At 42.8% G+C, this 26,607-nt stretch overlaps 3 protein-coding genes across 5 annotated transcripts in view; 1 reads left to right on the forward strand and 2 right to left on the reverse strand.

Annotated features, from left to right (window-relative positions):
• Nucleotides 1-238: 238 nt before the first annotated feature.
• Nucleotides 239-18,214, reverse strand: rcor1 (REST corepressor 1). Its single transcript, XM_084381890.1, has 13 exons — nt 17,667-18,214; nt 17,517-17,576; nt 15,238-15,318; nt 15,110-15,162; nt 14,314-14,475; nt 14,055-14,173; nt 5,102-5,180; nt 4,514-4,564; nt 4,214-4,360; nt 4,013-4,090; nt 3,872-3,929; nt 3,513-3,763; nt 239-676 (listed from the first exon to the last, which is right to left on the reverse strand). The coding sequence occupies exons 1-13, from the start codon at nt 17,845-17,847 to the stop codon at nt 632-634; spliced, it is 1,365 nt and encodes a 454-aa protein (XP_084238016.1). The 5' UTR covers nt 17,848-18,214; the 3' UTR covers nt 239-631.
• Nucleotides 18,215-21,452: 3,238 nt separating this feature from the next.
• On the forward strand, nt 21,453-23,060 carry ankrd9 (ankyrin repeat domain 9). The gene has a single exon (XM_084381891.1). It carries the CDS (start codon nt 21,619-21,621, stop codon nt 22,438-22,440), a length of 822 nt encoding a protein of 273 aa, XP_084238017.1. The 5' UTR covers nt 21,453-21,618; the 3' UTR covers nt 22,441-23,060.
• A 393-nt stretch (nt 23,061-23,453) lies between these two features.
• tecpr2 (tectonin beta-propeller repeat containing 2) overlaps nt 23,454-26,607 on the reverse strand; it is a 48,547-nt gene continuing 45,393 nt past the window's right edge. For all 3 annotated transcript variants that reach the window (XM_084382123.1, XM_084382122.1, XM_084382124.1), the window contains 2 exons: nt 25,738-25,887; nt 23,454-25,304 (listed from right to left, as the gene is read on the reverse strand). In XM_084382123.1, the coding sequence (XP_084238249.1) occupies nt 25,153-25,304; nt 25,738-25,887 (302 nt within the window). In that variant the 3' untranslated portion in view covers nt 23,454-25,152. The remainder of the gene's footprint in view (nt 25,305-25,737; nt 25,888-26,607) is intronic.

Here is a 26,607-nt window from a genome sequence, read left to right on the forward strand (position 1 = left end):
TTTGGTTTAAATTGATCGGGATTAAATTTGATTAAGTTTGGTTCAGACATGAAACCGGTGGCAGGTTCAGCTCCAGCACAGTCACTTCAGAGTGTGGACTGCTGAGGTGCCTTTGAGCAAGGCAGCCAGTCTCTGTCTATACATGAATAAATATGCATAAGTCCTGTTTGTGTGTAAACAACAGAATTCAATAAAGTAGCCTTCTTCTACATGTTAAACAAAAATCAACAATCAGACGTTTAAGAAAAGAGAAGAAACAAATTAATTTATTGATGAACTTTGGTTTTATTGTCACCCCTCTAAAAGATCCTAAAACCCCCAAAACACGATGACATCTTCAGGACAGGAAATGCCTCCTACCTGAGTGATATCACAAACATGTCTGCTTCAATAAAAACAAACAAACAAACAAACAAACAAAAACAGGTCCCAACCACTTTGATTGACAGGTCAGGTCTGATTTCTGATTGGTCCAGAGAGAGCAGTCATGACAGACAAGACACATACCTGATCAATAATCATCAATAGAAGTTCAACATATAAACTGATCAACTGAGATAATAAAATAAAATAAAATAAAATAAAACACATGATGACATCATAAAACCAGAGGGTCAAAGGTAAGATGGTCTCAGGAGGCCTGAGGCTTCTGGGGGTCCACTGGAGAGGACAAATCCTGTACGAGAGAGCAGAGACACAGTAGAGTCAAAGTAGAGACACAGTAGAATCAGAGTAGAGTCACAGTAGAGATGCATGAGTGAGTCACAGTAGAGACACAGTAGAATCACAGTAGAGACACAGTAGAATCAGAGTAGAGTCAGAGTAGAGTCACAGTAGAGATGCAGTAGAGTCACAGTAGAGACACAGTAGAGACACATTAGAATCAGAGTAGAGTCAGAGTAGAGACACAGTAGAGACACAGTAGAGTCAAAGTAGAGATACAGGAGAATCAGAGTAGAGTCAGAGTAGAGTCACAGTAGAGATGCAGTAGAGTCACAGTAGAGACACAGTAGAGACACAGTAGAATCAGAGTAGAGTCAGAGTAGAGACACAGTAGAGACACAGTAGAGTCAGAGTAGAGACACAGTAGAGACACAGTAGAGACACAGTAGAGACACAGTAGAGTCAGAGTAGAGTCAGAGTAGAGATGCAGTAGAGTCACAGTAGAGACACATTAGAATCAGAGTAGAGTCAGAGTAGAGACACAGTAGAGACACAGTAGAGTCAAAGTAGAGACACAGTAGAATCAGAGTAGAGTCAGAGTAGAGTTACAGTAGAGATGCAGTAGAGTCAGAGTAGAGTCAGAGTAGAGTCACTGTAGAGTCACAGTAGAGACGCAGTAGAGACACAGTAGAGACACAGTAGAATCAGAGTAGAGTCAGAGTAGAGTCAGAGTAGAGTCACAGTAGAGACACAGTAGAGTCAGAGTAGAGACACAGTAGAGACACTGTAGAGACACTGTAGAGACACTGTAGAGACACAGTAGAGTCAGAGTAGAGTCAGAGTAGAGTCACAGTAGAGATGCAGTAGAGACACAGTAGAGACACAGTAGAATCAGAGTAGAGTTACAGTAGAGTCACAGTAGAGATGCAGTAGAGACACAGTAGAGACACAGTAGAATCAGAGTAGAGTCAGAGTAGAGTCACAGTAGAGACACAGTAGAGACACAGTAGAGTCACAGTAGAGACACAGTAGAGACACAGTAGAATCAGAGTAGAGACACAGTAGAGACACAGTAGAGTCAGAGTAGAGTCACAGTAGAGACACAGTAGAGACACAGTAGAGACACAGTAGAGTCAGAGTAGAGTCACAGTAGAGACACAGTAGAATCAGAGTAGAGTCAGAGTAGAGTCACAGTAGAGACACAGTAGAATCAGAGTAGAGTCAGAGTAGAGACACAGTAGAGACACAGTAGAGTCAGAGTAGAGTCAGAGTAGAGTCACAGTAGAGATGCAGTAGAGACACAGTAGAATCAGAGTAGAGTCACAGTAGAGACACAGTAGAGACACAGTAGAGTCAGAGTAGAGTCAGAGTAGAGTCACAGTAGAGATGCAGTAGAGTCACAGTAGAGACACATTAGAATCAGAGTAGAGTCAGAGTAGAGACACAGTAGAGACACAGTAGAGTCAAAGTAGAGACACAGTAGAATCAGAGTAGAGTCAGAGTAGAGTTACAGTAGAGATGCAGTAGAGTCAGAGTAGAGTCAGAGTAGAGTCACTGTAGAGTCACAGTAGAGACGCAGTAGAGACACAGTAGAGACACAGTAGAATCAGAGTAGAGTCAGAGTAGAGTCACAGTAGAGTCACAGTAGAGACACAGTAGAGTCAGAGTAGAGACACAGTAGAGACACTGTAGAGACACTGTAGAGACACAGTAGAGTCAGAGTAGAGTCAGAGTAGAGTCACAGTAGAGATGCAGTGGAGACACAGTAGAGACACAGTAGAATCAGAGTAGAGTTACAGTAGAGTCACAGTAGAGATGCAGTAGAGACACAGTAGAGACACAGTAGAATCAGAGTAGAGTCAGAGTAGAGTCACAGTAGAGACACAGTAGAGTCACAGTAGAGACACAGTAGAGACACAGTAGAATCAGAGTAGAGACACAGTAGAGACACAGTAGAGTCAGAGTAGAGTCAGAGTAGAGACACAGTAGAGTCACAGTAGAGACACAGTAGAGACACAGTAGAGTCAGAGTAGAGTCACAGTAGAGTCACAGTAGAGACACAGTAGAATCAGAGTAGAGTCAGAGTAGAGTCACAGTAGAGATGCAGTAGAGACACAGTAGAATCAGAGTAGAGTCAGAGTAGAGTCACAGTAGAGATGCAGTAGAGACACAGTAGAGACACAGTAGAGTCACAGTAGAGTCACAGTAGAGACACAGTAGAATCAGAGTAGAGTCACAGTAGAGATGCAGTAGAGACACAGTAGAGACACAGTAGAATCAGAGTAGAGTTACAGCAGTCAGAATAGAGACAGAGTCAAAGTAGGGACACAGTAGAGACACAGAAGAGTCAGAGTAGAGTCACAGTAGAGACACAGTAGAATCAGAGTAGAGTCAGAGTAGAGTTACAGTAGAGTTACAGCAGTCAGAATAGAGACAGAGTCAAAGTAGGGACACAGTAGAGACACAGTAGAGTCACAGTAGAGACACAGTAGAATCAGAGTAGAGTCAGAGTAGAGTTACAGTAGAGTTACAGCAGTCAGAATAGAGACAGAGTCAAAGTAGGGACACAGTAGAGACACAGTAGAGTCACAGTAGAGTCACAGTAGAGACACAGTAGAATCAGAGTAGAGTCACAGTAGAGTCACAGTAGAGACACAGTAGAATCAGAGTAGAGTCACAGTAGAGATGCAGTAGAGACACAGTAGAGACACAGTAGAATCAGAGTAGAGTTACAGTAGAGTTACAGCAGTCAGAATAGAGACAGAGTCAAAGTAGGGACACAGTAGAGACACAGAAGAGTCAGAGTAGAGTCAGAGTAGAGACACAATAACATAGTAACTTCTCCTCACCTCCTTTGTCTCCTTAGCAGTGGCTTCCTCCTCCTCAGCAGGACACACCTCCATCTTGTCCTCCATCTTCTCCTCCTCTCCTCTTCCCCTGTCTTCCCCCTCCATCCCGTGTTCAGCCTCCCACTCCTGAAGAACCTCGTCCAGGTTAAACCTCCGTCTGTAGTTCACCAGGAAGTTCTTCACCTGAACCACCGATTTGTTACCAATAACATCTGAGATCGCCTGGAAGTCCCGCCCATACTTTCTGATGGCTGTGTGACAAGAGAGACAAACACAGGTAGGTTAGATACACCAGTTCACCTGGTCACAGGTGAGTTAGATACACCAGTTCACTTGGTCACAGGCAGATCAGGTGTTACCTTGTACAGCGAGCAGCTGTTCCTCTGTGGTCCAACGGGTGTTAAACTTCTGGTTAACCTGCAACAGAAAACAACAACATGAAGACAGACAGCTGCTGGATGTTGCTTTGTTGCTGGATGTTGCTACGTTGCCGTGGTTACCTCAGGTTGTCTGAACTCGTCGACTCCTGAACTGATTTTATCCTTCAGACAACTGTTTGACTGTTTGATGGTCTGAATCTGAAACACAGAGAGAGAGTCAGGTGAGGAGAGGAAGACAGCTGATCACACAGACAGACAGGTGATCAGTAAGACAGACAGGTGATCAGTAAGACAGACAGGTGGTCAGACAGACGGACAGACCTGTCTCTTGATGGAGACCAGCTGACAGTCCAGTTGTCTGATGAATCCCTGAGGAGACGAAGACGACAGCGAGACGACGTCCTCCTGATTCAGAAACATTCCTCTGGGAGGACGTTTCTTCAACCGCTGAGACGCCTTACTACCTGTCTATAGGTGCACAGAGAGACAGACAGGTCAGCTACAGAAAGGTACTGAGACGGACAGGTCCAGAGACAGACAGGTCACCTACAGACAGGTCCAGAGACAGGTATTATAACAACACAGGTAACAGGTGGACAGGTGATGTTCAGGTGTTGTTACCTTCAGTCCAGCAGCTGGTTTGACCTCTGACCTCTCTGATCCAGAACTCACCTGAAACAACACCAGTCTGTCAGATTACTGGACCAGTTCATCATTCATACAACCAGTCAGACAAAAACAGTCAGTAAACAGTAAACAATCACTAATAGTCAGTAAACGGTAACAGTCAGTAAACAGTAAATAGTCAGTAAAAAGTAAACAGTCAGTTAACAGTAAATAGTCAGTAAACGGTCAGTACACAGTAAACAGTAAGTTAAAAGTCAGTAAACAGTAAATGTTCAGTAAACAGTCAGTAAACGGTCAGTAAACAGTCAGTAAACAGTCAGTAAACTGTAAACGGTCAGTAAACAGTCTGTTAACAGTCAGTAAACGGTAAACAGTAAGTTAACAGTAACCGCTCAGTTAAGTCAGTAAACGTTCAGTAAACAGTCAGTTAACAGTTAACAGTCAGTAAACGGTAAACAGCCAGTAAACAGCCAGTAAGCAGTTAACAGTCAATAAACGTTCAGTAAACGTTCAGTAAACAGCCAGTAAACAGTCAGTAAGCAGGAAACAGTCAGTTAACAGTCAGTAAAGAGTACCTCCTACCTCTTTCTTGTCGTCTTTATTCGGGTCGTACTCGGTGTCACTCGGAGGATTTATGGTTACGTCTTCGACTTCTTCGTCACTGAAACAACATTTAATTTGATTTTAGAAACCACCAATCACATCACAGGAGAGTTCACCTGTAGTTCTACCTCTAGGGTCATGTTACCTCTTGTGTTACGCGTGTTACCTGTAGTGTGGGGTAGTACTTCCTATGGTGTTATAGTACCTGTAGTGTTACCTGGAGTGTGGGGTAGTACTTCCTATGGTGTTATAGTACCTGTAGTGTTACCTGGAGTGTTACCTGGAGTTTTACTAGATCTGTGGAAACTTCTCGATGATAAGATGCATCACGATGCGGACGTGGAAGATTCTGATTGATGCAGAGACGGATCATAATCCAGAGTCTGCAGCTCATGTTGATTGTTGATTGTTCGTCCTCAGCTGGACAATAAAGTTACGTTGCTCTCATGCTTTGTATTGTAGGCGGACATTAGGCTAACGTCACTGATGTAGGAGGGATGTCAGAGGGAGGCAGAGATCATCTGAGAGGGATAAAAAACTCACCTAGTATTTTTTTAAACGGACATCTCGGGGCACATGTTGAATTTTAAGAACTTGCTATGAAGCACGAACTGGACGAGACTTCTGCCTCACAATAAGCTAATGTCTGCAGCCACAAATACTAACTGTTACAGCTAATAAGCCGAGATCTGAGGACCTGCTGTCAACTCTGCAGTCCAGCTGTGAGAGAGGTGCAGCAGAGTCAACACATGTTTTATCTTAAAGCTGCCATGTGAAAACTATATTACCGTAGAGTACAACAAACGTGAAAGACACTGCAGATGAATCAGTGTTTTGTTTTTGTAATGTTTATGTAGTCAGAAGATGCAGCTTTTATTTTGAAGCCTGCTGTAGTCTGACTGTTGGAAAGACTTTCTGAATAAAAGGGAATTTAAATGATGAAAAGTAGCCGTGTGCAGTGATATAGATCATGATGACGTACACTGAGATGCATCGAGAATCACCGACAGCTGAATCTTAGTCCAATCAAATTGTGAAGCCAGTGAAGATTCACAGCTGTGATGTTGGGGAGTGATCGCACACGACTCACAACAACCAAAGCAAATCTACACACATCAGTTAATTCTCCCTAAAGCAAGCTGATGTAGCTGCGATGTTATTAATAATAATAATAATAATAATAATAATAATAATAATAATTATTATTATTATTATTATTATTATTATTATTATTATTATTTTATTGTAAAGTTGAACAAGACAAGTGACACCATATAGTGGACAAAATCACTAAAAAGCAAATGACAACAAAGCAATGCAGGAACAAGAAACGAGACAAAACTAAACAAGGAAAAAAGAAAAGAGCGAGAGAAAAAAAAACAAAAACAAAAAAATAACGAGGGGAAATAACAGCAACAAAAGTGTTTGTGTGTGTGTGTGCAAGTTTTAGATTAGATAGGTTTAATAAATTCAAGTTTGCAGGGTGTCGCGTAACCCAGCAACCAGCGGCCACCCAACCCCACAGACCCTCATCATCCTCCCTCCCCCAGGTCACCGGCGGCACAGCCCTTTTGCCCCTCTCTCTTACATTTGGTGTGTTTGTGATGCATTAAAAAAAAACAGGAGGGGTTGGTGGTTTTTTTGTGTGTGTGTGTGTGTGTGTGTGTGTGTGTTTTCCCTTTCCCTCCTCTTTCTTTCAAAGAGGTGTGTGGCGTGGAAATAGCAGGGGGGGCAGCGCCAGACCGACCGAGAGCTGAGGCGAGAGGAGAGTCCTGAGGCTAGGGAGACCCCAGGCCGCCACCGAACCCACAGAGCATAGCCGGGACCCAGGACCCAGCCTGTATATGTTATTAATATTAATAAAAATATTCGATAATATTAAATTATTTGCAGATTATAGTCATTAATAAAAAATTACACACCCTCACCCTCCCTTCTTCTTGTAATTGGCTATAGCAATAATATTAATAACAATGGAAATAGAGATAGAGAGTAGTGTAAACATAATCTTATGTAGTAGGCTATAGCAGTATATATGTTATGTGACTAAGTTAGAAGACAAAAAAATAAATAATAAAATAATAATAATAATAATAAATAAATAGAAATGATAGTAGTTTATCAGAAGAGAAGGAAAGAAGCAGAGAGGATAAACAAGAAAGAAAATGATGTATACAGTGTATGTAAAAAAGGAAAAAAGATTGCCATGATGATAATCATATTACCACAAAAGAATAGTTGTGAATGGTATGTATGTGTTTGTTTGTGTGTGAGTGTGTGTGCGTATGTGCAGGATGTTTGGATGATTGCTTAAATGAATGATTAGCTACATGTAAAGAGTTTCAGCTGATGGGGGTTGGAAGTGGGGAAAACATGTTGAGGTAAGGAAGTCAGCCAAATGCAGAGGTGAGTTTGTTTGTGAATGTGGACCAGGTTTTATTGAAATGGTTATTGTTGTTGTTCAGAGAAGTAACCATTTTTTCAAATGTTATGTGATCTATTAAAAGGTTCTTCCATTGTGGAATGTTTAATTGTTTTCTAGCTTTCCAGTGTAGGAGGATTGTCTTCTTGGCGATGATTAGGGCTGTGAACAATGTTGTTTTGGTGTGGTGGCTAAGTTTTATTGTTGATAAGTCTCCCAGGATGCATAGCAGGGGGGATGTGGGGATGAGGCAGCCCAGTATGTGAGATAGATGAGTAGTGATTTGAATCCAGAATTGTTTGACTGGAGTGCAGTGCCAGAATGCATGCATGTAAGTGTCTGTGGTGTCCTGCGTGCAGTGAGTACATTAATCTCTTGTAGGGAAACCCAATTTTTGTAGTCTTTCCCCCGTGTAGTGATATCTGTGCATGACCTTGAATTGGATGAGTTGTAGGTTTGGGGTGTTACAGTGAAGGAAGGTGTTCTTGCTGATCTGAGTGCAGAAGTCGGCATTGGGACTGATCCTGTTCCCACTTAGTGACTGGGAGGGAGGTTGATGTTTCTGTGCTATATAAGAATGTGTATATTCTGGAGAATAACTTATGGGGTCCGGGGATGTTTAGGAAGTCTTTTATAACAATATCTTGAGTTTTGGCACTAGGTGTACTATTCAGTTTTGGGAGGATAGTGGATTTCAGTTGGAGGTATTGATTGTTCCCAATGCCGAACTTCTGGATTAGGTGTTGAAAGTTTATTATTTTGGAGTCCTGGGTGATATGGTGTAAGTGTGTGATGCCTTTTTCTTTCCATAGTGTGAAATGCAGTGGTTTCCTGTTTATTGTGAAATCTGGGTTGTTCCAGATTGGTGAGCGGGGGGACGGTGTAACTGTAGAGCCTTTACTGAGGTGGGTGTTTCACCAAGCTGTCAGAGATGAGGCTATGGTGATGTTCTGGAAGCAGATGTTATGTTTGAATGAGTTACTGATAAAAGGGAGATCGGATAAATTAATGTTATCACATAATGCCTGTTCAGTTTCTATCCAGTGTGAATCTGAGTCAGAAGGGGTGAGCCATTGTTTTAAGTATTTTAATTGACTTGCAGTGTGGTACTGTTGGAAATTTGGTGCCTCTAGTCCTCCATATAATTTGGGTTTCTGTAATGTTGATAGTTTAATACGAGGGGTTTTATTTTTCCAGTAAAAGTGAGAGATAGCTGAGTTTAGAGCTTTGAACCAAGGTGGGTTGGGTAGAGTGGGGATCATGGAGAATAAATAGTTTATTTTGGGGAGAACTGACATTTTTATTATTGAAATTCTTTCTGACAGTGAGAGCGGTAAATTTGTCCAGCGGAGGAGGTCACTCTGTATTGATTTGAGTAGTGGGCTGTAGTTAAGGTTAAATAGCTCTGACAGCTTGGTGGATATGTGGATACCTAGATATTTAATATTTCCTGTAGGTAGTTGGAACTGTGAGGTGAGGGCTACCACATCCCCTTCATCCATGCAGAGAGGGAGGAGGGTGGATTTGGACAGGTTTAGAGAATAATTAGAGAGTAATGAGAAATTCTGAATAACAGAGAGGGATTCTAACAGGGAGGGATATGGTTCCTGAAGAAGGATCAATACGTCATCCGCATACAGAATTATTTTATGTTCTGTGGATAGTGATGTATTACCTTTGATGTTTATATTTTGTCGTATGCTGGCTGCAAGTGGTTCAATGAAAATTGCAAAGAGTGATGGAGAGAGTGGATATCCCTGTCGTGTGCCGTTGTAAAGAGTGAATTGTTGTGAGATTAGACCGTTTGTGGTGGTAGTGGCTGTCGGTGAAGTGTACAGTGCCCTAATCCAGTTTATGAATGACTCTCCAAACCCTAACCTCTGCAGAGTAACAAACAGAAATTTCCAGTTGACCCTGTCAAATGCCTTATGTGCATCTAGTGAAAGAATTATGGTTTTAAGTTTATTGTTTTGTGAGTATTGCATTAGGTTGATCAGCTTCTGAGTGATCTTGGTGTTTAATAGAGGTGATGACCTCTTCAATTCTATTTGTTAGTGCCTTACTTATGATTTTAATGTCTGTGTTAATCAGGGAGAGAGGGCGGTAGCTGGATGGAAGGGTTGGATCTTTGTCAGGTTTTAACAGTAGGGTGATTAAAGCTGTGTTCATGGTGGAAGGTATTGTGTTAGTTTTGAGTATTTCGTCTATCATTCTAAAGAAGAGTGGAGAAACTGTAGACCAAAAATGTTTGTAGAGTTCAGCAGGGAAGCCATCTGGACCGGGTGGCTTGTTGTTTGGCATCTTATGGAGTGCATTGTAAAATTCTTCTGCGGTTAATAATTGTTCCAGTGCATTAGATTGTTCTGATGTTAATTGGGGTAGATTGATATTGTTCAGAAATTTGTAGATGTCTTCAATATTTGGGTCATGAAGGGATGTATACAGATCTTGATAATAATTTTTGAATACATTGTTGATGTCTGTGGGATTGTAGCATGGCTTCCCTGCTGAGTCCTTAATTGCTGTTATGGTTGCTTTGTCTTTGTTTTGTTTGACCATCTTTGCCAGGTAGGCCCTTGACTTATTGCTGTGTTGTATTGAGTTCAGTCTGAGTCTTTGAATAAGAAATTTGTTTTTTTTGTTTAAAAGGTTACTTAATTCTGTCTTGTGTTTCTGTAGTTCATTATAGATGCTTTCAGATGGATTGGTTGCGTGGGAGTTTTCGAGTTCTTTTATTTTCTTTTCCAAATCATTTTCTTGCTCTGTATCCTTCCGTTTTTTGTATGATGAATATGAAATTATATTCCCTGTTAGCACAGCTTTACCAGTTTGCCAAAGTAGAGAAGCGGAGATGTCCGGAGAGTCATTCGTTTCCATAAAGGATGTCCACTCTCTCTTAAAGTAGCTGTCAAAAATCTTGTCTTCTAGCAGTGAAGTGTTAAATCTCCTTCTAGTGGAGGAGCTGTTGGTTCTTTTTGTGTTTAATGTGAATGAAACCGTTGCGTGGTCACTGACTGTATTTGGGTGTATTTGTGTGTTCTGTATGACGGGGTGTAGGGAATTACTAGTGGGAAAATAATCAATTCTAGAGTATGTATGATGAACCTTGGAGAAATGGGTATATTCTTTATCGGTTGGGTGGTTTAGCCTCCAACCATCGCCAAGACCACAATCCTCCATGTATTGTTTTATGACAGTTGTTGATTGAGGTGTTCTGATATTTCCTGTGCTGTTTGATTTGTCTATTGTTGGGTCAAGAATGGTATTAAAATCTCCTCCTATTATTAAGTCTGAGCTAGGAAGTTTGTTGAGAATGGAGAAGATTTTATGAAAGAAGGAGGGGTCATCGTTATTGGGGCCGTATAGATTAGCTATTGTTAGAGGGGTGTTGTCAATAGATATATGAATAATGACATAACGTCCCTCCGGATCTGAGATTGAGGTGTGGTGCTTAAATGTTACTCTGTTACTGATTATAGTTGCAACTCCTCTTTGTCTGGAGTTGTAATTTGCGGTAAATATGTGTGGAAACGATGTAGATTTCAAAACAGTGCTTCTTGATTCGATTAGATGGGTTTCTTGCAATAAACATATGTCGGCCTGTATTCTGTGGAGGTGGCTGGTCACTTTCAGCTGCTTTGATTGACTTCCTATTCCACAAATGTTCCAACTTACGAATTTGAGCGTGGACATAATTAAATTACGGTATCGGGTGTTTGAGAGTGTTTGGGACATTGTAGTGTGTGTGTGTGTGTGTGTCTCTGTGTGTGTGTGTGTGTGTGAGTGCATGATGAGAAGGGAGAAAGAGAGAGAAAAACAAAGAAAAACAAAAGGGGGGGGGGGGGGGGGGTCCAAATTGATCCATGATAAAAAAATAAATAAAATAAAAAACGAGTGAGAAAAAAGACAGGGACACACATGAGAAGGAGTGTGTCTGCCATTCCCAGGCTGTATCTATTTAATATAGAAAGAGATAGAGTGGAAAATAATTAATAATTATTATTATTACAACATCAAATTAATACTGTGCAGATACGATAATTAAATAGGCAATAGACAGTTTTCTGTGAGAAATGTTGACGTCACGATGTAAAGAAGACACAATCATAACAGTCACCTGGTGATCATTTCTGTTGTCGAGTGATGAATCAATAAAGGGTAGGGGTGTCACGATTCTCCAAATCCTCGATTCGATTTAATTTTCAATTCTAAGGTCACGATTCAATTCTCGATTTTTACATTTATTTTTTTTAAAGCACAGGTTGCTGCCATTTTTAGACTAGACTTTTATGCAATATAATATCTGACCTTTGTTCGCAATGTACCACACTACATTGTCAAATTTGAAACATTTATTAACAACATAATGTAACAATAACTTCTATCTTCAGTCAGTTGGAAACTTAAACAAAATAAGCTGCCATCTAGTTTCTCTGTGTAACTGCAGTCTTCTTCACACAAGATGATTCAAGTTCACAACGAAACAAACAAAAAATAAACAGCCATGTCCACAGTCGTCTCTGAACAGTGAAGTGTCTTAACAAACTATTTCCAACAGTTGGACATATACAGGTGTGTAAGGTGTGAGTGGGCGAGCGAGAGTGAGGGAGTGGACAGTGAATGAATGGGAGAGGAAGGAGAAGAAAGCAGCAGCAGCAGCGACAGCAGCAGTGAAGTGTTCAACACAGGCTGCAGTCTGGCTGAATAAAGGCGACGCTCCTCAGATGCAGCAAAGCTCCCTGGTATTATTTCCCCACCAGCTCAACAGGTGAAAGGGGGTTCACCCTGAAGGTAAACACAAACTTCGGCCCTGGAGGAAATCATCTCCCCTGTGCTTCCCGACCACGGTCCGGGAGCCGAGCAGGGACGGTGTAACACCATGCTGTCGTTTGACTGGCTGTAGCTAACAGCTGCTGGCTCAGCTAGTAGCTACGTTAGAGGACGCTGACTCGCAGCACTTCAACACGTGTGTGTTTTTCCCCTTGGCAAGCCGACCGGACGTGACGTGGAGGCGTGGCAGCATCAACGATTCTATTTTTTAATTCGAAGTTCGAGATTGTGAATTAATTTCGATCGATTTCGATTTAAAATCGAAATCGTGACACTCTTAATAAAGGGTTAGGGTTATCTCAGTGTACGTCATCCTCGGTGAAATAGATCACAATGACGTACACTGAGATGCATCAATAATCACTGACAGCTGAATCTTAGTCCAATCAAATTGCGAGTGTTACCTTTCAGTGTAACTGTAGTGTTACCTGTAGTGTATGTGTAGCGTTACCTGTAGTGTAACTGTAGTGTTACCTGTAGTGTATCTGTAGTGTTACATGTAGTGTAACTGTAGTGTTACCTGTAGTGTAACTGTAGTGTTACCTGTAGTGTATCTGTAGTGTTACATGTAGTGTTACATGTAGTGTATCTGTAGTGTTACATGTAGTGTAACTGTAGTGTTACCTGTAGTGTATCTGTAGTGTTACCTGTAGTGTATCTGTAGTGTTACCTGTAGTGTATCTGTAGTGTTACATGTAGTGTAACTGTAGTGTTACCTGTAGTGTATCTGCAGTGTTACCTGTAGTGTATCTGCAGTGTTACCTGTAGTGTTACATGTAGTGTAACTGTAGTGTTACATGTAGTGTAACTGTAGTGTTACCTGTAGTGTATCTGCAGTGTTACCTGTAGTGTATCTGCAGTGTTACCTGTAGTGTTACATGTAGTGTAACTGTAGTGTTACCTGTAGTGTAACTGTAGTGTTACATGTAGTGTTACATGTAGTGTAACTGTAGTGTATCTGTAGTGTTACCTGTAGTGTAACTGTAGTGTTACATGTAGTGTTCCATGTAGTGTTCCATGTAGTGTATCTGTAGTGTTCCCTGTAGTGTATCTGTAGTGTTACATGTAGTGTTCCCTGTAGTGTATCTGTAGTGTTACATGTAGTGTTCCCTGTAGTGTATCTGTAGTGTTCCCTGTAGTGTATCTGAAGTGTTCCCTATAGTGTATCTGTAGTGTTACCTGTAGTGTATCTGTAGTGTTCCCTGTAGTGTATCTGAAGTGTTCCCTATAGTGTATCTGTAGTGTTCCCTGTAGTGTATCTGTAGTGTTCCCTATAGTGTATCTGAAGTGTTCCCTATAGTGTATCTGTAGTGTTACCTGTAGTGTATCTGTAGTGTTCCCTGTAGTGTATCTGTAGTGTTCCCTGTAGTGTATCTGAAGTGTTCCCTATAGTGTATCTGTAGTGTTACCTGTAGTGTATCTGTAGTGTTCCCTGTAGTGTATCTGTAGTGTTCCCTGTAGTGTATCTGCAGTGTTCCCTGTAGTGTATCTGAAGTGTTCCCTATAGTGTATCTGTAGTGTTCCCTGTAGTGTATCTGCAGTGTTCCCTGTAGTGTATCTGTAGTGTTACCTGTAGTGTATCTGTAGTGTTCCCTGTAGTGTATCTGAAGTGTTCCCTGTAGTGTATCTGTAGTGTTACCTGTCATGTTACCTGTGTTACCTGTGCAGGTGGCAGCTCACCTGTCTCCTCTCTCCCGCTTGTGTTTTCGTGTCTGTCGGTCCATCAGACTTGTTTTACTGCGACTTTTCTTCCAGGAGTAATAAAACCGAACGAGACTGGCCATCGACTTATCAGGTAACTAAAGAGAGAGAGACGATGTGCAACCATCACTTCAGTCAGCAGTGAACACACAAATATACAGACAAACACACACACAGTCTGAAGTGTGTGTGTGTGTTGGTCAGTGACATAAGTGAACTGGTTTTACTGGTAACGAACCATCTGCTGGATGCGGTGGAAGCTCTTTCCGTGGAAACTGAAGGCCTGTTCGAACAGGACTCTGTCCTCCACCGTCCACTCGTCAGGAAATGGAGTGAAGTTTGGCAGGTCGGCCAGAGATTTCTCAATGTTGTGTTTGTGCCAGAAGAGCATCCCCAGAGCCTGGACACACACACATTTATATATATAAATATACGTGTATATATGTACAAAAAATCACACAAAACACCAATTTATGTTATTTGTGTACAGTTTATATTTCTAACTTCTGGGAGAAAAAGGCAGCTGGCCTAAGCTTTTTATTTATGCAAGTTATTTCTTGTACAGTAAGTAAGTTTCTATTTGTTTAGCATGAATAAATGTTACCTTTTTTTAATGTTTGCCTTTGTGTGATTACATCATTGGAATCAGTTTGTTTAAAAATCACATTATCTTATACAAACTGTATTGTTTTGATGCCATAATTTGCCTTAACACACTATGCACTGTATCAATTTTTGAATCAAGAATCGATTCTGAATCGAATCGTGAGACACCCAAAGATTCACACCCCTAATATATATATATATATATATATATATATATATATATATATATATATATATATATATATATACACACACACATATATATACAGTATATGCATTTATATTAAACATTTATATATGCATTTATATTTTAACACAGTTTATGTACTGTGTAACATTAACAGTATTTATCAGTCAGACACTGTGAGGGCCAGACGACCCTCTGCGCTCTGTGAATGTGGACACGCGAGCAGTAAAGCGTTGTGTACCTGCTCCATGTTGTAGCCGTGTTTCTCTTTGGCGATGGTGACGTACTCGTCCACTGGAACACAAAACAAACTGTGAACATCTGGAGCGTCAAACATCTGCTTCATTTATTCTACATGTTCACTCTTACACTGAGTCTGGTTCAGACAGCTGCTGGGGATCCAGACCAACATGCCGAGGTTTTCTCTGAGCTGAGCAGCCTGGGCCACCTCTGAGAACACACACACACACACACACACACACACACACACACACACAATGTTAGTATCATCAACATAAAGTGCAGGTGTACAGCAGGCCTGTCAGTGTAACTCTCCCTCTTTATTCTGCTGTTGCACTCACTGTCCACTTTATCATGTACTCGAGTAAAAGTCTTAAAGTATCTGATGTTAAATGTAGTGAAGTATCAAAAGTATCAGTAAAGTAACTGATCCATATATTACATGTATGTATAAACTGTAAACTGTGAGTCAGCTGATCATCACAATCACTGTTGTTATCTGATTGATGAGAAAATCAAATTAATCGTTCAAATTAAAAATGTAATCTGTAAAGTAACTCGTAACTAAAGTAATCACATAAATGTCGTTGACACATCAGAGGACACTTCAGAGTCAGAGTCCACGTTAGAGTACACGTCAGAGTACACGTCAGAGTCGGAGTCCACGTCAGAGTACACGTCAGAGTACACGTCAGAGTACACATCAGAGTCAGAGTCCACGTTAGAGTCAGAGTCCACGTCAGAGTACACGTCAGAGTACACATCAGAGTACATGTCAGAGTCAGAGTCCACGTCAGAGTACACATCAGAGTACACATCGGAGTACACATCGGAGTCAGAGTCCACGTTAGAGTACACGTCAGAGTACACGTCAGAGTCAGAGTCCACGTTAGAGTACACGTCAGAGTACACGTCAGAGTCGGAGTCCACGTCAGAGTACACATCAGAGTACACGTCAGAGTCAGAGTCCACGTTAGAGTACACGTCAGAGTACACGTCAGAGTCGGAGTCCACGTCAGAGTACACATCAGAGTACACGTCAGAGTCAGAGTCCACGTTAGAGTACACGTCAGAGTACATGTCAGAGTCGGAGTCCACGTCAGAGTACACGTCAGAGTACACGTCAGAGTACACATCAGAGTCAGAGTCCACGTTAGAGTCAGAGTCCACGTCAGAGTACACGTCAGAGTACACATCAGAGTACATGTCAGAGTCAGAGTCCACGTCAGAGTACACATCAGAGTACACATCAGAGTACACGTCAGAGTACACGTCAGAGTCAGAGTCCACGTTAGAGTCAGAGTCCACGTCAGAGTACACATCAGAGTACACGTCAGAGTACACGTCAGAGTCAGAGTCCACGTTAGAGTCAGAGTCCACGTCAGAGTACACATCAGAGTACATGTCAGAGTCCACGTCAGAGTACACATCAGAGTACACGTCAGAGTACACGTCAGAGTCAGAGTCCACGTTAGAGTACACGTCAGAGTACATGTCAGAGTCAGAGTCCACGTCAGAGTACACATCAGAGTACATGTCAGAGTCAGAGTCCACGTCAGAGTACACATCAGAGTACACATCAGAGTCAGAGTACACGTCAGAGGACACGTCAGAGTCAGAGTACACGTCAGAGTACACGTCAGAGGACACGTCAGAGTCAGAGTCCACGTTAGAGTACATGTCAGAGTCAGAGTACACGTCAGAGTACATGTCAGAGTCAGAGTCCACGTCAGAGTACACATCAGAGTCAGAGTACACGTCAGAGGACACATCAGAGTCAGAGTAAACGTCAGAGTACATGTCAGAGTCAGAGTCCACGTCAGAGTACACGTCAGAGGACACGTCAGAGTCAGAGTCCACGTTAGAGTACATGTCAGAGTCAGAGTACACGTCAGAGTACATGTCAGAGTCAGAGTCCACGTCAGAGTACACATCAGAGTCAGAGTACACGTCAGAGTACATGTCAGAGTCAGAGTCCACGTCAGAGTACACATCAGAGTCAGAGTACACGTCAGAGTACATGTCAGAGTCAGAGTCCACGTCAGAGTACACATCAGAGTCAGAGTACACGTCAGAGTACACGTCAGAGTCAGAGTACACGTCACAGTACACGTCAGAGTACACTTCAGAGTCAGAGTACACTTCAGAGTCAAAGTACACAGTATGTATAACAGAGACAAAACTACAACAGTCTGAAATTGATGAACGGTTCTGATCCAGACTGTAGAGCTGATCCAGAATCAACACTTTAGGTTGTAAAACCGGAACCAGTGTTGTACTAAAGAACTGGACCCAGTTGAAGAGGACTGGAACCAGTTTGACGGGTCCGCGGACCAGTAACATGAACTTTAGCGATTGTGTTGTTCGAGGCTACCACCGAGGCTACCGAGCCATCTTTAGATTCTTACCTGGGTCAAAGTCCGGAACCACGGCCTGGTACTGCGGTCCGACCCGCATCCCTCCTCCACCTGCGCGCACACACACACAGCAGTACTCAGTCGCAGTACTCAGGAGTACACACAGTACACAGAAGTACTACAGTGACCGAGGCTACCCACCATGCTCCTCGTCGCTGCTGGAGCCTGAACTTCCTTCTTCCCAGCAGCTGGTTCCATTACCGGACAAACTCTTCCCGCCTGGGTTCGCTGCTGCTCCGGGGCCGCTGCTGCCGCCTCCCGCCGGGGCTCTGCCTCTCCGCTTCCCCGGAGCCTCTGGGTTTCTCTCCAGCATCGCCGGCATGATGAGGACGGAGCAGCTCGGGCTAGCTGCTAACTCCAGCTAACAGTTAGCTAGTTAGATAAGCTGCCCTGCTAACAGCACCGAACCGGCTAACTAGTCTCGGAGCTAAGATAAGTGTGCGGTCCGGAGAGCAGCGCGAAGTTTCGGTGTGAAGCGGAGCCTCTGAGGCGGAAATGACCCGCGTGATGAAGCTAACAGAAGCTAACAGAAGCTTAATGAGCTCCAGCAGGAAGATGCTAACAGTCAACCCGAGACTGAAGCTTCACACCGAGTCCCAAAAGTTCCGGAACAAGAACCAGAACGAACCAGACGGAACCGGACCGACACCGACAGCCGGAACCACCGACACTGAGAGAAGCTAAGTATCGATAAACCTGAAGGGAAGTGATCAGAGATCATACACACTGAGCTGATCGATCACAGAGGAGAGTCTGTGTGTGTGTGTGTGTGTGTGTGTGTGTGTGTGTGTGTGAACTTTAAAACATCAAAAAAACACATTTACAATAAATGTGAATCATTTAATTGATGTTGATGTTTGTTTACATGAATCAGCTGATCATAAAGTTCGTGTGAAGCATCAATAAAAACAATAATTAATAATCAAACAGGTGATTCAGTCTGTTGTTAATAATCAGATGTTTAATAAACGAAACATAAACATGTTTATATCAACTTTCACTTCCTGTTAAAGTCCCTCTTATTTCACCTCGCAACTTTTATGGAGTCACAGTTTTATATTAATGTGTATTTATGTGTATTAATGTTTGTTAATGGTTGTTAATGTTTGTTAATGTTTATTCATGTTTATTCTTGTGTGTTAATGTTTGTTAATGTTTATTCATGTTTATTCTTGTGTGTTAATGTTTATTAATGTTTGTTAATGTTTATTCTTGTTTGTTAATGTTTATTAATGTTTGTTAATGTTTATTCTTGTTTGTTAATGTTTATTAATGTTTGTTAATGTTTATTCTTGTTTGTTAATGTTTATTAATGTTTGTTAATGTTTATTCATGTTTATTCTTGTTTGTTAATGTTTGTTAATGTTTATTCATGTTTATTCTTGTTTGTTAATGTTTGTTAATGTTTATTCATGTTTATTCTTGTTTGTTAATGTTTATCAGAATCAGAAATACTTTATTATCCCCCAGGGGAAATTGTTTGTGTTACAGCTGCTCCCATTCAAAGTTCAGAATATGCAGAAGTAATAATAATAATAATAATAATAATAATAATAATAATAGTAATAATAGTAATAATTAAATCAATATCAACAAAAACAAAACAAAAATACAAGAAATGTACATATATACAGAGCAATAATGCCACACTCAGAGCGAGGAATTGAACAGTTCGATGGCCACAGGCAGGAATGACTTCCTGTGGCGCTCTGTGGTGAATCTTGGTGGATCAGTCTGGTACTGAATGTGCTCCTGTGGCTGACCACCACGTCATGGAGTGGATGAGAGCCATTGTCCAGGATGACATGTAACTTGGACAGCATCCTCCTCTCTGACACCATCGTCAGAGAGTCCAGCTCCACTCCCACAACGTAACTGGCCTTGCAGCTCAGTCTGTTCAGTCTTTTGGCGTCCGCTACCCTCAGCCTGCTGCCCCAGCACACAACAGCATAGAGGATAGCACTGGCCACCACAGACTCATAAAACATCCTGAGCATAGTCCGGCAGATGTTGAATGACCTCAATCGTCTCAGAAAATAGAGACGACTCGGTCCCTTCCTGTAGAGGGCGTTAGTGTTCTTAACCCAGTCCAGTTTATTATCATTGTGGACTCCCAGATACTTAGAATCCTCCACAATGTCCACACTGACCCCCTGGATGGAAACGGGTCAACGGCACCTTGGTCCTCCTCAGGTCCACAACCAGTTCCTTGGTCTTTGTCACACTTAGCTGTAGATAGTTCTGCTCACACCATGTGACAAAGTTGTCCACAGTAGTCCTGTACTCATCCTCAGCACCTTCACTGATACATCCAACTATTGCTGAGTCATCCGAGAACTTCTGGAGATGACAGGTCCCTGTGCAGTAGTTGAAGTCCGTGGTGTAGAAGGTGAAGAGGAAGGGAGAGAGGACAGTCCCCTGTGGGGCCCCGGTGTAGCTGACAACTCTATCTGATACACAGTGTTGTAAGCGCACATACTGTGGTCTGCCAGTCAGACAGTCAACAATCCAGGTCACAAGGAGGGAATCCACCTGCATCGCTGTCAGCTTCTCACCCAGTAGAGCTGGACAGATGGTGTTGAATGCACTGGAGAAGTAAAAAAACATAACTCTCACAGTGCTCGCTGGTTTGTCCAGGTGGGCGTAGACACGGTTGAGCAGGTAGATGATGGCATCCTCAACTCCAAGGTTGGGCTGATAGGCGAACTGTAGGAAGTCCAAGAGTGGTTTGACTGAGGGCCGGAGTTTCTCCAAGACGAGTCTCTCCAGAGTCTTCATGATGTGTTCTATTTTGAAAGGTTTGATCTCATTTTTATTTCCTCCTTTGATCTGTTGATGATGTCATTGGATGTTTTTTGTTGTTGTTGTGATGTAATCTGGTGAGGTCATCATCAGTTACCACGGTGACAGGTAACAGAGACCTGAACAAACCTGTCTAACACAATCTGATCAGAGATCAATATTCTGATCTGACTGTAGATCAGATGAGAGTCACGTGACTGTCTCACCTGTATACTGTGATGTGATTGGTTCATTTAAAAGGTGCGCAGTTACAGGAAGTGACCAGCTGGAGGAGCTCCTCATTTTATTCCGACAGCAGATCAGCTGATCTCAACTTCCTGATGATGATGAAGTTCACTGACACTTTAATGTTTTCTTCCATCTTTATTGATCACATTATTGATTATTGATTGTGATGACACATGAGTATCAGCAACAAAATGTGCTGAAGTATATATAAATATATTAAAGTAAAAGGTTATTATTATTATTTATTTATGTCCGATGTTTATTGTCATTTATCTTATTTCATTATATTTGTTCGATAGTTTATATAATTTCCAAAATCGTCATGTTTCATATAGAAGTCAAGTCCTGATCAACACATGATCAATAAACTGAAACTCATTGATCTTTGATCAGAACTGAGGCACACACAGTTTGTGTGTGAGTGAGTGAGTGAGTGAGTGAGTGTGTGTGAGAGTGTGTGAGTGTGAGTGTGTGTGTGAGAGTGAGTGAGTGAGTGAGTGAGTGAGTGAGTGTGTGTGTGTGTGTGTGTGTGTGTGTGTGAGAGTGAGTGAGTGAGTGAGTGAGTGAGTGAGTGTGTGTGTGTGTGTGTGTGTGTGTGTGAGAGTGAGTGAGTGAGTGAGTGAGTGAGTGAGTGAGTGAGAGTGTGTGTGTGTGTGTTGCACAGCAGCTGACTGTAAACTCACCTCTGTGTCCTTCACACAAACACACTCATGCACGTGCACACTGTGAGTTGTAGTCTGATCACATCAATCATCAATATCAGTCATCAATACTGATGATAGTTTTGTGTGTGTGTGTTGTTTACCGTCTTCACTGCAGTTCGAGGCCGGCATGTTCGCTATGTGAGACACTCGATACGCCCCACCCCCCCGGCCGCCCCACCCCCAAAACAAACATCCACACATGGAGCTGAAGAGAGGAGGAGGAGGGGACACCCGGGGCGGAGGAGCTATAAAAGGCCGATGGAGCCGAGGACGGAGGTTTGACTGAGAAACTCTGCAGCCTGAACCAGGAGCAGACTACTCTGTCCCAGGTGTCTCAGTCAGTCCAGGTGTGTGACATCATGCCGTGGCTGCTGTCCTCTCAGCTTGACCATCTGTCTTCGTCTCCGTCTCAGCGTCAGTGCGAGCGGACGGCATTCTCGTTCTACTGTGCTGTGCGGGAGCGTCAGCCGGTCTGGCGGTTGGAGGACATGCGCAGTATGGAGGTCTTCTGTTGGGAGGACGGACGCCCGCGAGCCTTCCTGCCTTCTGAGGCACTGCTGTACGCACTCGTACACGACCACCAGGACTACGCCCACTACCTGCTCAACAGGTACTCAGTGAGCGCGCTCAGAGCACCGCGCTGCAGCTTCTGTTGCTGTTGCGGCAGTGGCTCTCCACATCTGTCCGTGGCTGTGCGCTACGACCGTGTGTCGATCCTCAGCATGATGGTTGACGCCCTGAAAGACTGTGATGTGCAGAGTGGGCGGGACTACCTGGACGGCTGCGGTGGCTGTTCCCATGTGGCAGATGCAGGAAAGACAGCAGTTCAACTAGCGGTGGAGCTGTCCCGGCCTGACTGTCTGCTGATCCTGCTGGTGCACGGCGCGCAGCCTGAAGCCCTCGACGCTGCGCTGCAGCGGCTCGTCTCCTGTGATGCCGCAGAGCGACGACACGCACAGCGCTGCCTCGACTTCCTGCTGCTGTTTCTTCCCAAACCGCCGGCGCTGCACCGCCTGCTGGACGAGCCGCAGTGCTGGCAAAGCCTGCTGGGAAATGAAGTGTTCAGCTGGCTGTGTGGTCTGGCTCCGCCCCCCCTCTTGCTGCAGTCGCTCAGGTGTTTGGCCCGATCCGGCCCGGATCAGATCGCCACGCTGCCTGACTTCCTGCAGCTGCACAGCTAGCTGTGACATCATCTGTTACCATGGCAACATACTCAGGACTGCTGCGATTGGATTGTGTGTTGATGATATAAATAAAGACTAAAAACTGATTTCTGATCAACACTGCTGAGTCAGCAGTGAAACCTTGTATCTCTGACCGGCTTTAGGACCCTGACGAACAGTGGTGGGTAGAAAACATGCAAGTCACCAAACCTGGAGATACGAGGTTTCAATGATAAACTTTTGTTTCTGTAAAAAAAACAAAAAAAAAACAATATCTGACCTTTGAAGATGAAAATAGTTTGTGTACATAAACAGGAAGTGATGTCATGTTGTTATAAACAGACTGATTTTAAATATGGCAGGAAGTTTCACCCATGAAACTTGACGTGTCGTCTCTGCTGTCGCAGGTTTAAATATTCTCAGTTGTATTGATCATATTGATCAAACTGTGATCAGTCGATCTGCTGTTTCTTTTTGCTCCGTTTGTTCAACCTTTGTCAGTTTTATTGTTTCGGATGTTTGACTGTAAATAAAATTATTGACTGACAAACAGTTTGTTTATTCACCCTGAGTCGTGTCTAGGTGATCCATTGATGGATCAATAATCATATTGATTAATAAATGTATTATAGATGTGATTTAAGGTTGTTTTAATTCCAAGAAAAGAAAAATACAAGTCAAGTCCTGATCAACACATGATCAACAAACTGAAACTCATTGATCTTTGATCAGAACTGAGGCACACACAGAGTGTGTGTGTGTGAGAGAGAGTGTGTGTGTATGAGAGTGTGTGTGTGTGTGAGAGAGAGAGTGTGTGTGTGAGAGTGGGTGTGTGTGTGAGAGAGAGAGAGTGTGTGTAAGAGTGTATTTGTGTTTGTGTTTGTGATATATACTGAGTATTTTTAATTTGAGGTCATTAAACTTTTAAAAATGATTTTTCTGTGTCAAGTGTGTTTTGTCCTCAGGCCACACACACATTCCTCAAGAATCACTGTTACTGATTAATAACCTGATCAATAACCTGACACCTCTTCAGTGCTTAAACATGTTTATTAAGTTAATGAAGGAAATCACAACAGGTGAGTTTACACTGAATTCTTACTTGTCAGAACATCCAACCAATCAGCTGACAGCAGGATGACATCACAACGCAATCATACCTGCTCAGGTTTCCATGGCAACGCCGCAAAGACGAAGAGGACAGAGGACGAGGAGTTAAAAGGACCATTCCAGAGATTTTTTTTAGTATTTTAATATCAATCTAGTTCAGACCGGACTTGGGTCCACTACAATCCATCAGGGTCCACTGCAGTCAATCAGCAGTCCATCAGGTTCTACTGCAGTCCATCAGGGTCCACTGCAGTCCATTAGGGTCCATCAAGGTCCACTACAGTCCACCAGGGTCCACTGCAGTCCATCAGGGTCTACTGCAGTCCATCAGGGTCCACTGCAGTCCATTAGGGTCCATTACAGTCCACCAGGGTCCGTCAGGGTCCATTACAGTCCACCAGGGTCCATCAGGGTCCACTACAGTCAATCAGGGTCCACTGCAGTCCATCAGGGTCCATCAGGGCTCACTGCAGTCGACCACAGTTCAGGTTATGTTTTAGATCTCATTTCAGGAGAATCTTTAAATGTTAAAGTTATTAAATTAACATTTTTTAATGAATCAGTCCCAGTGGACAGGGCTCCTGCCTGTTGCCATGGTAACTGTGTAACTGACAGACAGGTGGGCAACATGGCCTCAGGAGAACCAACAGTCCAGTCTGTTCCCAGTAAGAGGAGCAGATTCAGTGATGGAAACCTGTTATACCCAGTTTAGGTTAGTTAATCCAGTTTGATCCAGTCTGATCTCGGAAAACATACAAATAAATTAAAACTGTGAAATATCCCTTTAAAAATTAGCTTGAAGCTAACGCTGGTCTCTGATCAATAAATAAAATCAGACTGAACTCAGATTGGTAGAGAACCAGTTAGAATCAGAATCACATCTTCCTCTGCAGTTAAATGTCCCTTTAATGTCCCCATTAAAACCAGTTTGACTGGACTGAACTAAACTGGAAAAAATAAGATGATTTTAAACCAGTTAGAACCAGTTTGAGCCACTCCAAACTGGACTGAAACAGAACCAATTTAACCGGACTAAACTGGATTCAAACCCTCAAAAACACCAGTTTGAACCAGGCGGACAAACTGGAATTAAAAGATAGAAAAGCAAATCTGGACCAGTTGAACCACTCAGAACCAGTCCGAACCAGTTAGAACTAGTGTGGACCAGAGAGATCCAGTGAGATCCAGTGAGATCCTGTGAGATCCTGTTCGAACCAGTTCGAACCAGTCAGAACCTGTTACAACCAGTTTGGACCAGTTACAACCAGTCAGAACCGATCCCTTTGTCGTCCACCATCCCTTCAGAATAAAAGGCTTCCTGTTTAAACAAAATTAAATAAAGTCTCATTACACTTGATCTCCCAGCAGCCACCTGGGCTCCCTGTGTGGTGGCTATCGTCTTTCAGAACCGTCCTCCAAACATTAATGTCACAGGAAGTGATGTCGACTGCCTGCTCAGTGTCAGTTGAACCCACTTCCTGTTTGTTTGTAAACACTTCCTGTTTGTTTGTAAACAGGAAGTGGTGTCACTGGTCACTGTGACATCACAGCGTCCTATTAAGTGAAACCAGATCAGATGACCAACACCAAACAGTGGTGACATCACAGTGATGACATGGGTCAGATGAGCTCCCATTCGTCATCAACGTCGTCACCGCTAAGGGAGGGGCCTGAGGGGACGGGCCTACAGGGAGTCTGTGGGAGGAGCTTTGTCAGGCGACGAGACAATCCACCAATCAGAGTCACCGCCCACAACTCGTCCTCGGGAGTCACTGAAGAGAGAGAGAGACACACACCTGAGACACTTGGGACCCCAACACAGCTGAGACACCTGAGACACATGAGACACCAAAACACGTGAGACACATGTGACACCAGCACACCTGAGACACATGAGACACGTGAAACACCAACACACCTGAGACACTAGCACACATGAGACACCATCACACCTGAGACACTAGCACACATGAGACACATGAGACACCAACACACCTGAGACACATGAGACACGTGGAACACCAATACACAAGAGACACATGAGACACCTGAGACACATGAGACACCTACACACCTGAGACACATGAGACATATAAGACACATTGAGACACCAACACACTTGAGACACCATACACACCTGAGACACCAACACACCTGAGAACACCATACACACACAGGTACACAACAGGTATAAACTGGTCTCACCAGTTAACCAGTTGGCGTGTCCGGGGATCTTCTTCCAATAATCTCCCGCTGGGTTTCTGTCTGAGACACCGTAACGTCGAGCCAGATCTCCATTTACACACCGAACCCAAACTGTCCGAGAGCTGAGGACCAGCTGACTGACAGAGAGGCCTGCAATACACAGAGTACACAGTCAGGTACACAGAGTACACAGTTTAATACACAGGCAGGTGTGTAGATGAGACAGACAGGTGAATAGATGAGACGGGTGTATAGATGAGACAGACAGGTGTATAGTTGAGACAGATGTGTAGTTGAGACTAGGGGTGTGTATTGGCAAGAATCTGGCAATACGATACGTATCACGATACAAGGGCAACGATACAATATATTGCTATATATTGCGACACTGTAGGAACGACGATATATTGAGTTTCTTCTAAAGAATTTAATTGTAGCAAAACTGTCATAGCATAGTAAACACACAATGCTGTTACATGCTTAACATCAGCTTACTGAATTCAAACAGAGGGATCTATATTTGTATTTCACAAGAGAAGAAATACAAGCATTTGCAGGATTTTTTGGATAAACAAATGAAAAAAATAAGTTAACAGATTTCTTGACTCTGTTAAAAGGTTATCCCTTAACTGTAATATACTGTATAAGCAGGTTCAAATTCAAAAAAGAAAATGCAAAGTCACTGCAACATCCGCTCTTTATGTGCAGGCTGAAGAAATTAATATCTGCCTTTCAGTAAAAGTCTCAAATACTTATACAAATAATATGTAAACAATGTTACATTAAGGCTGTAGATATTTTTAGATATCTGCTTAGAGGATCACAACCAGTGATAGGAGTTTTTGATTTCAAAGTAGTTATCAAAAGAAT

Source organism: Pagrus pagrus, assembly GCF_965226575.1.
Source record: "Pagrus pagrus genome assembly, chromosome: 18".
In the NCBI taxonomy this organism is placed as follows: domain Eukaryota; kingdom Metazoa; phylum Chordata; class Actinopteri; order Spariformes; family Sparidae; genus Pagrus; species Pagrus pagrus.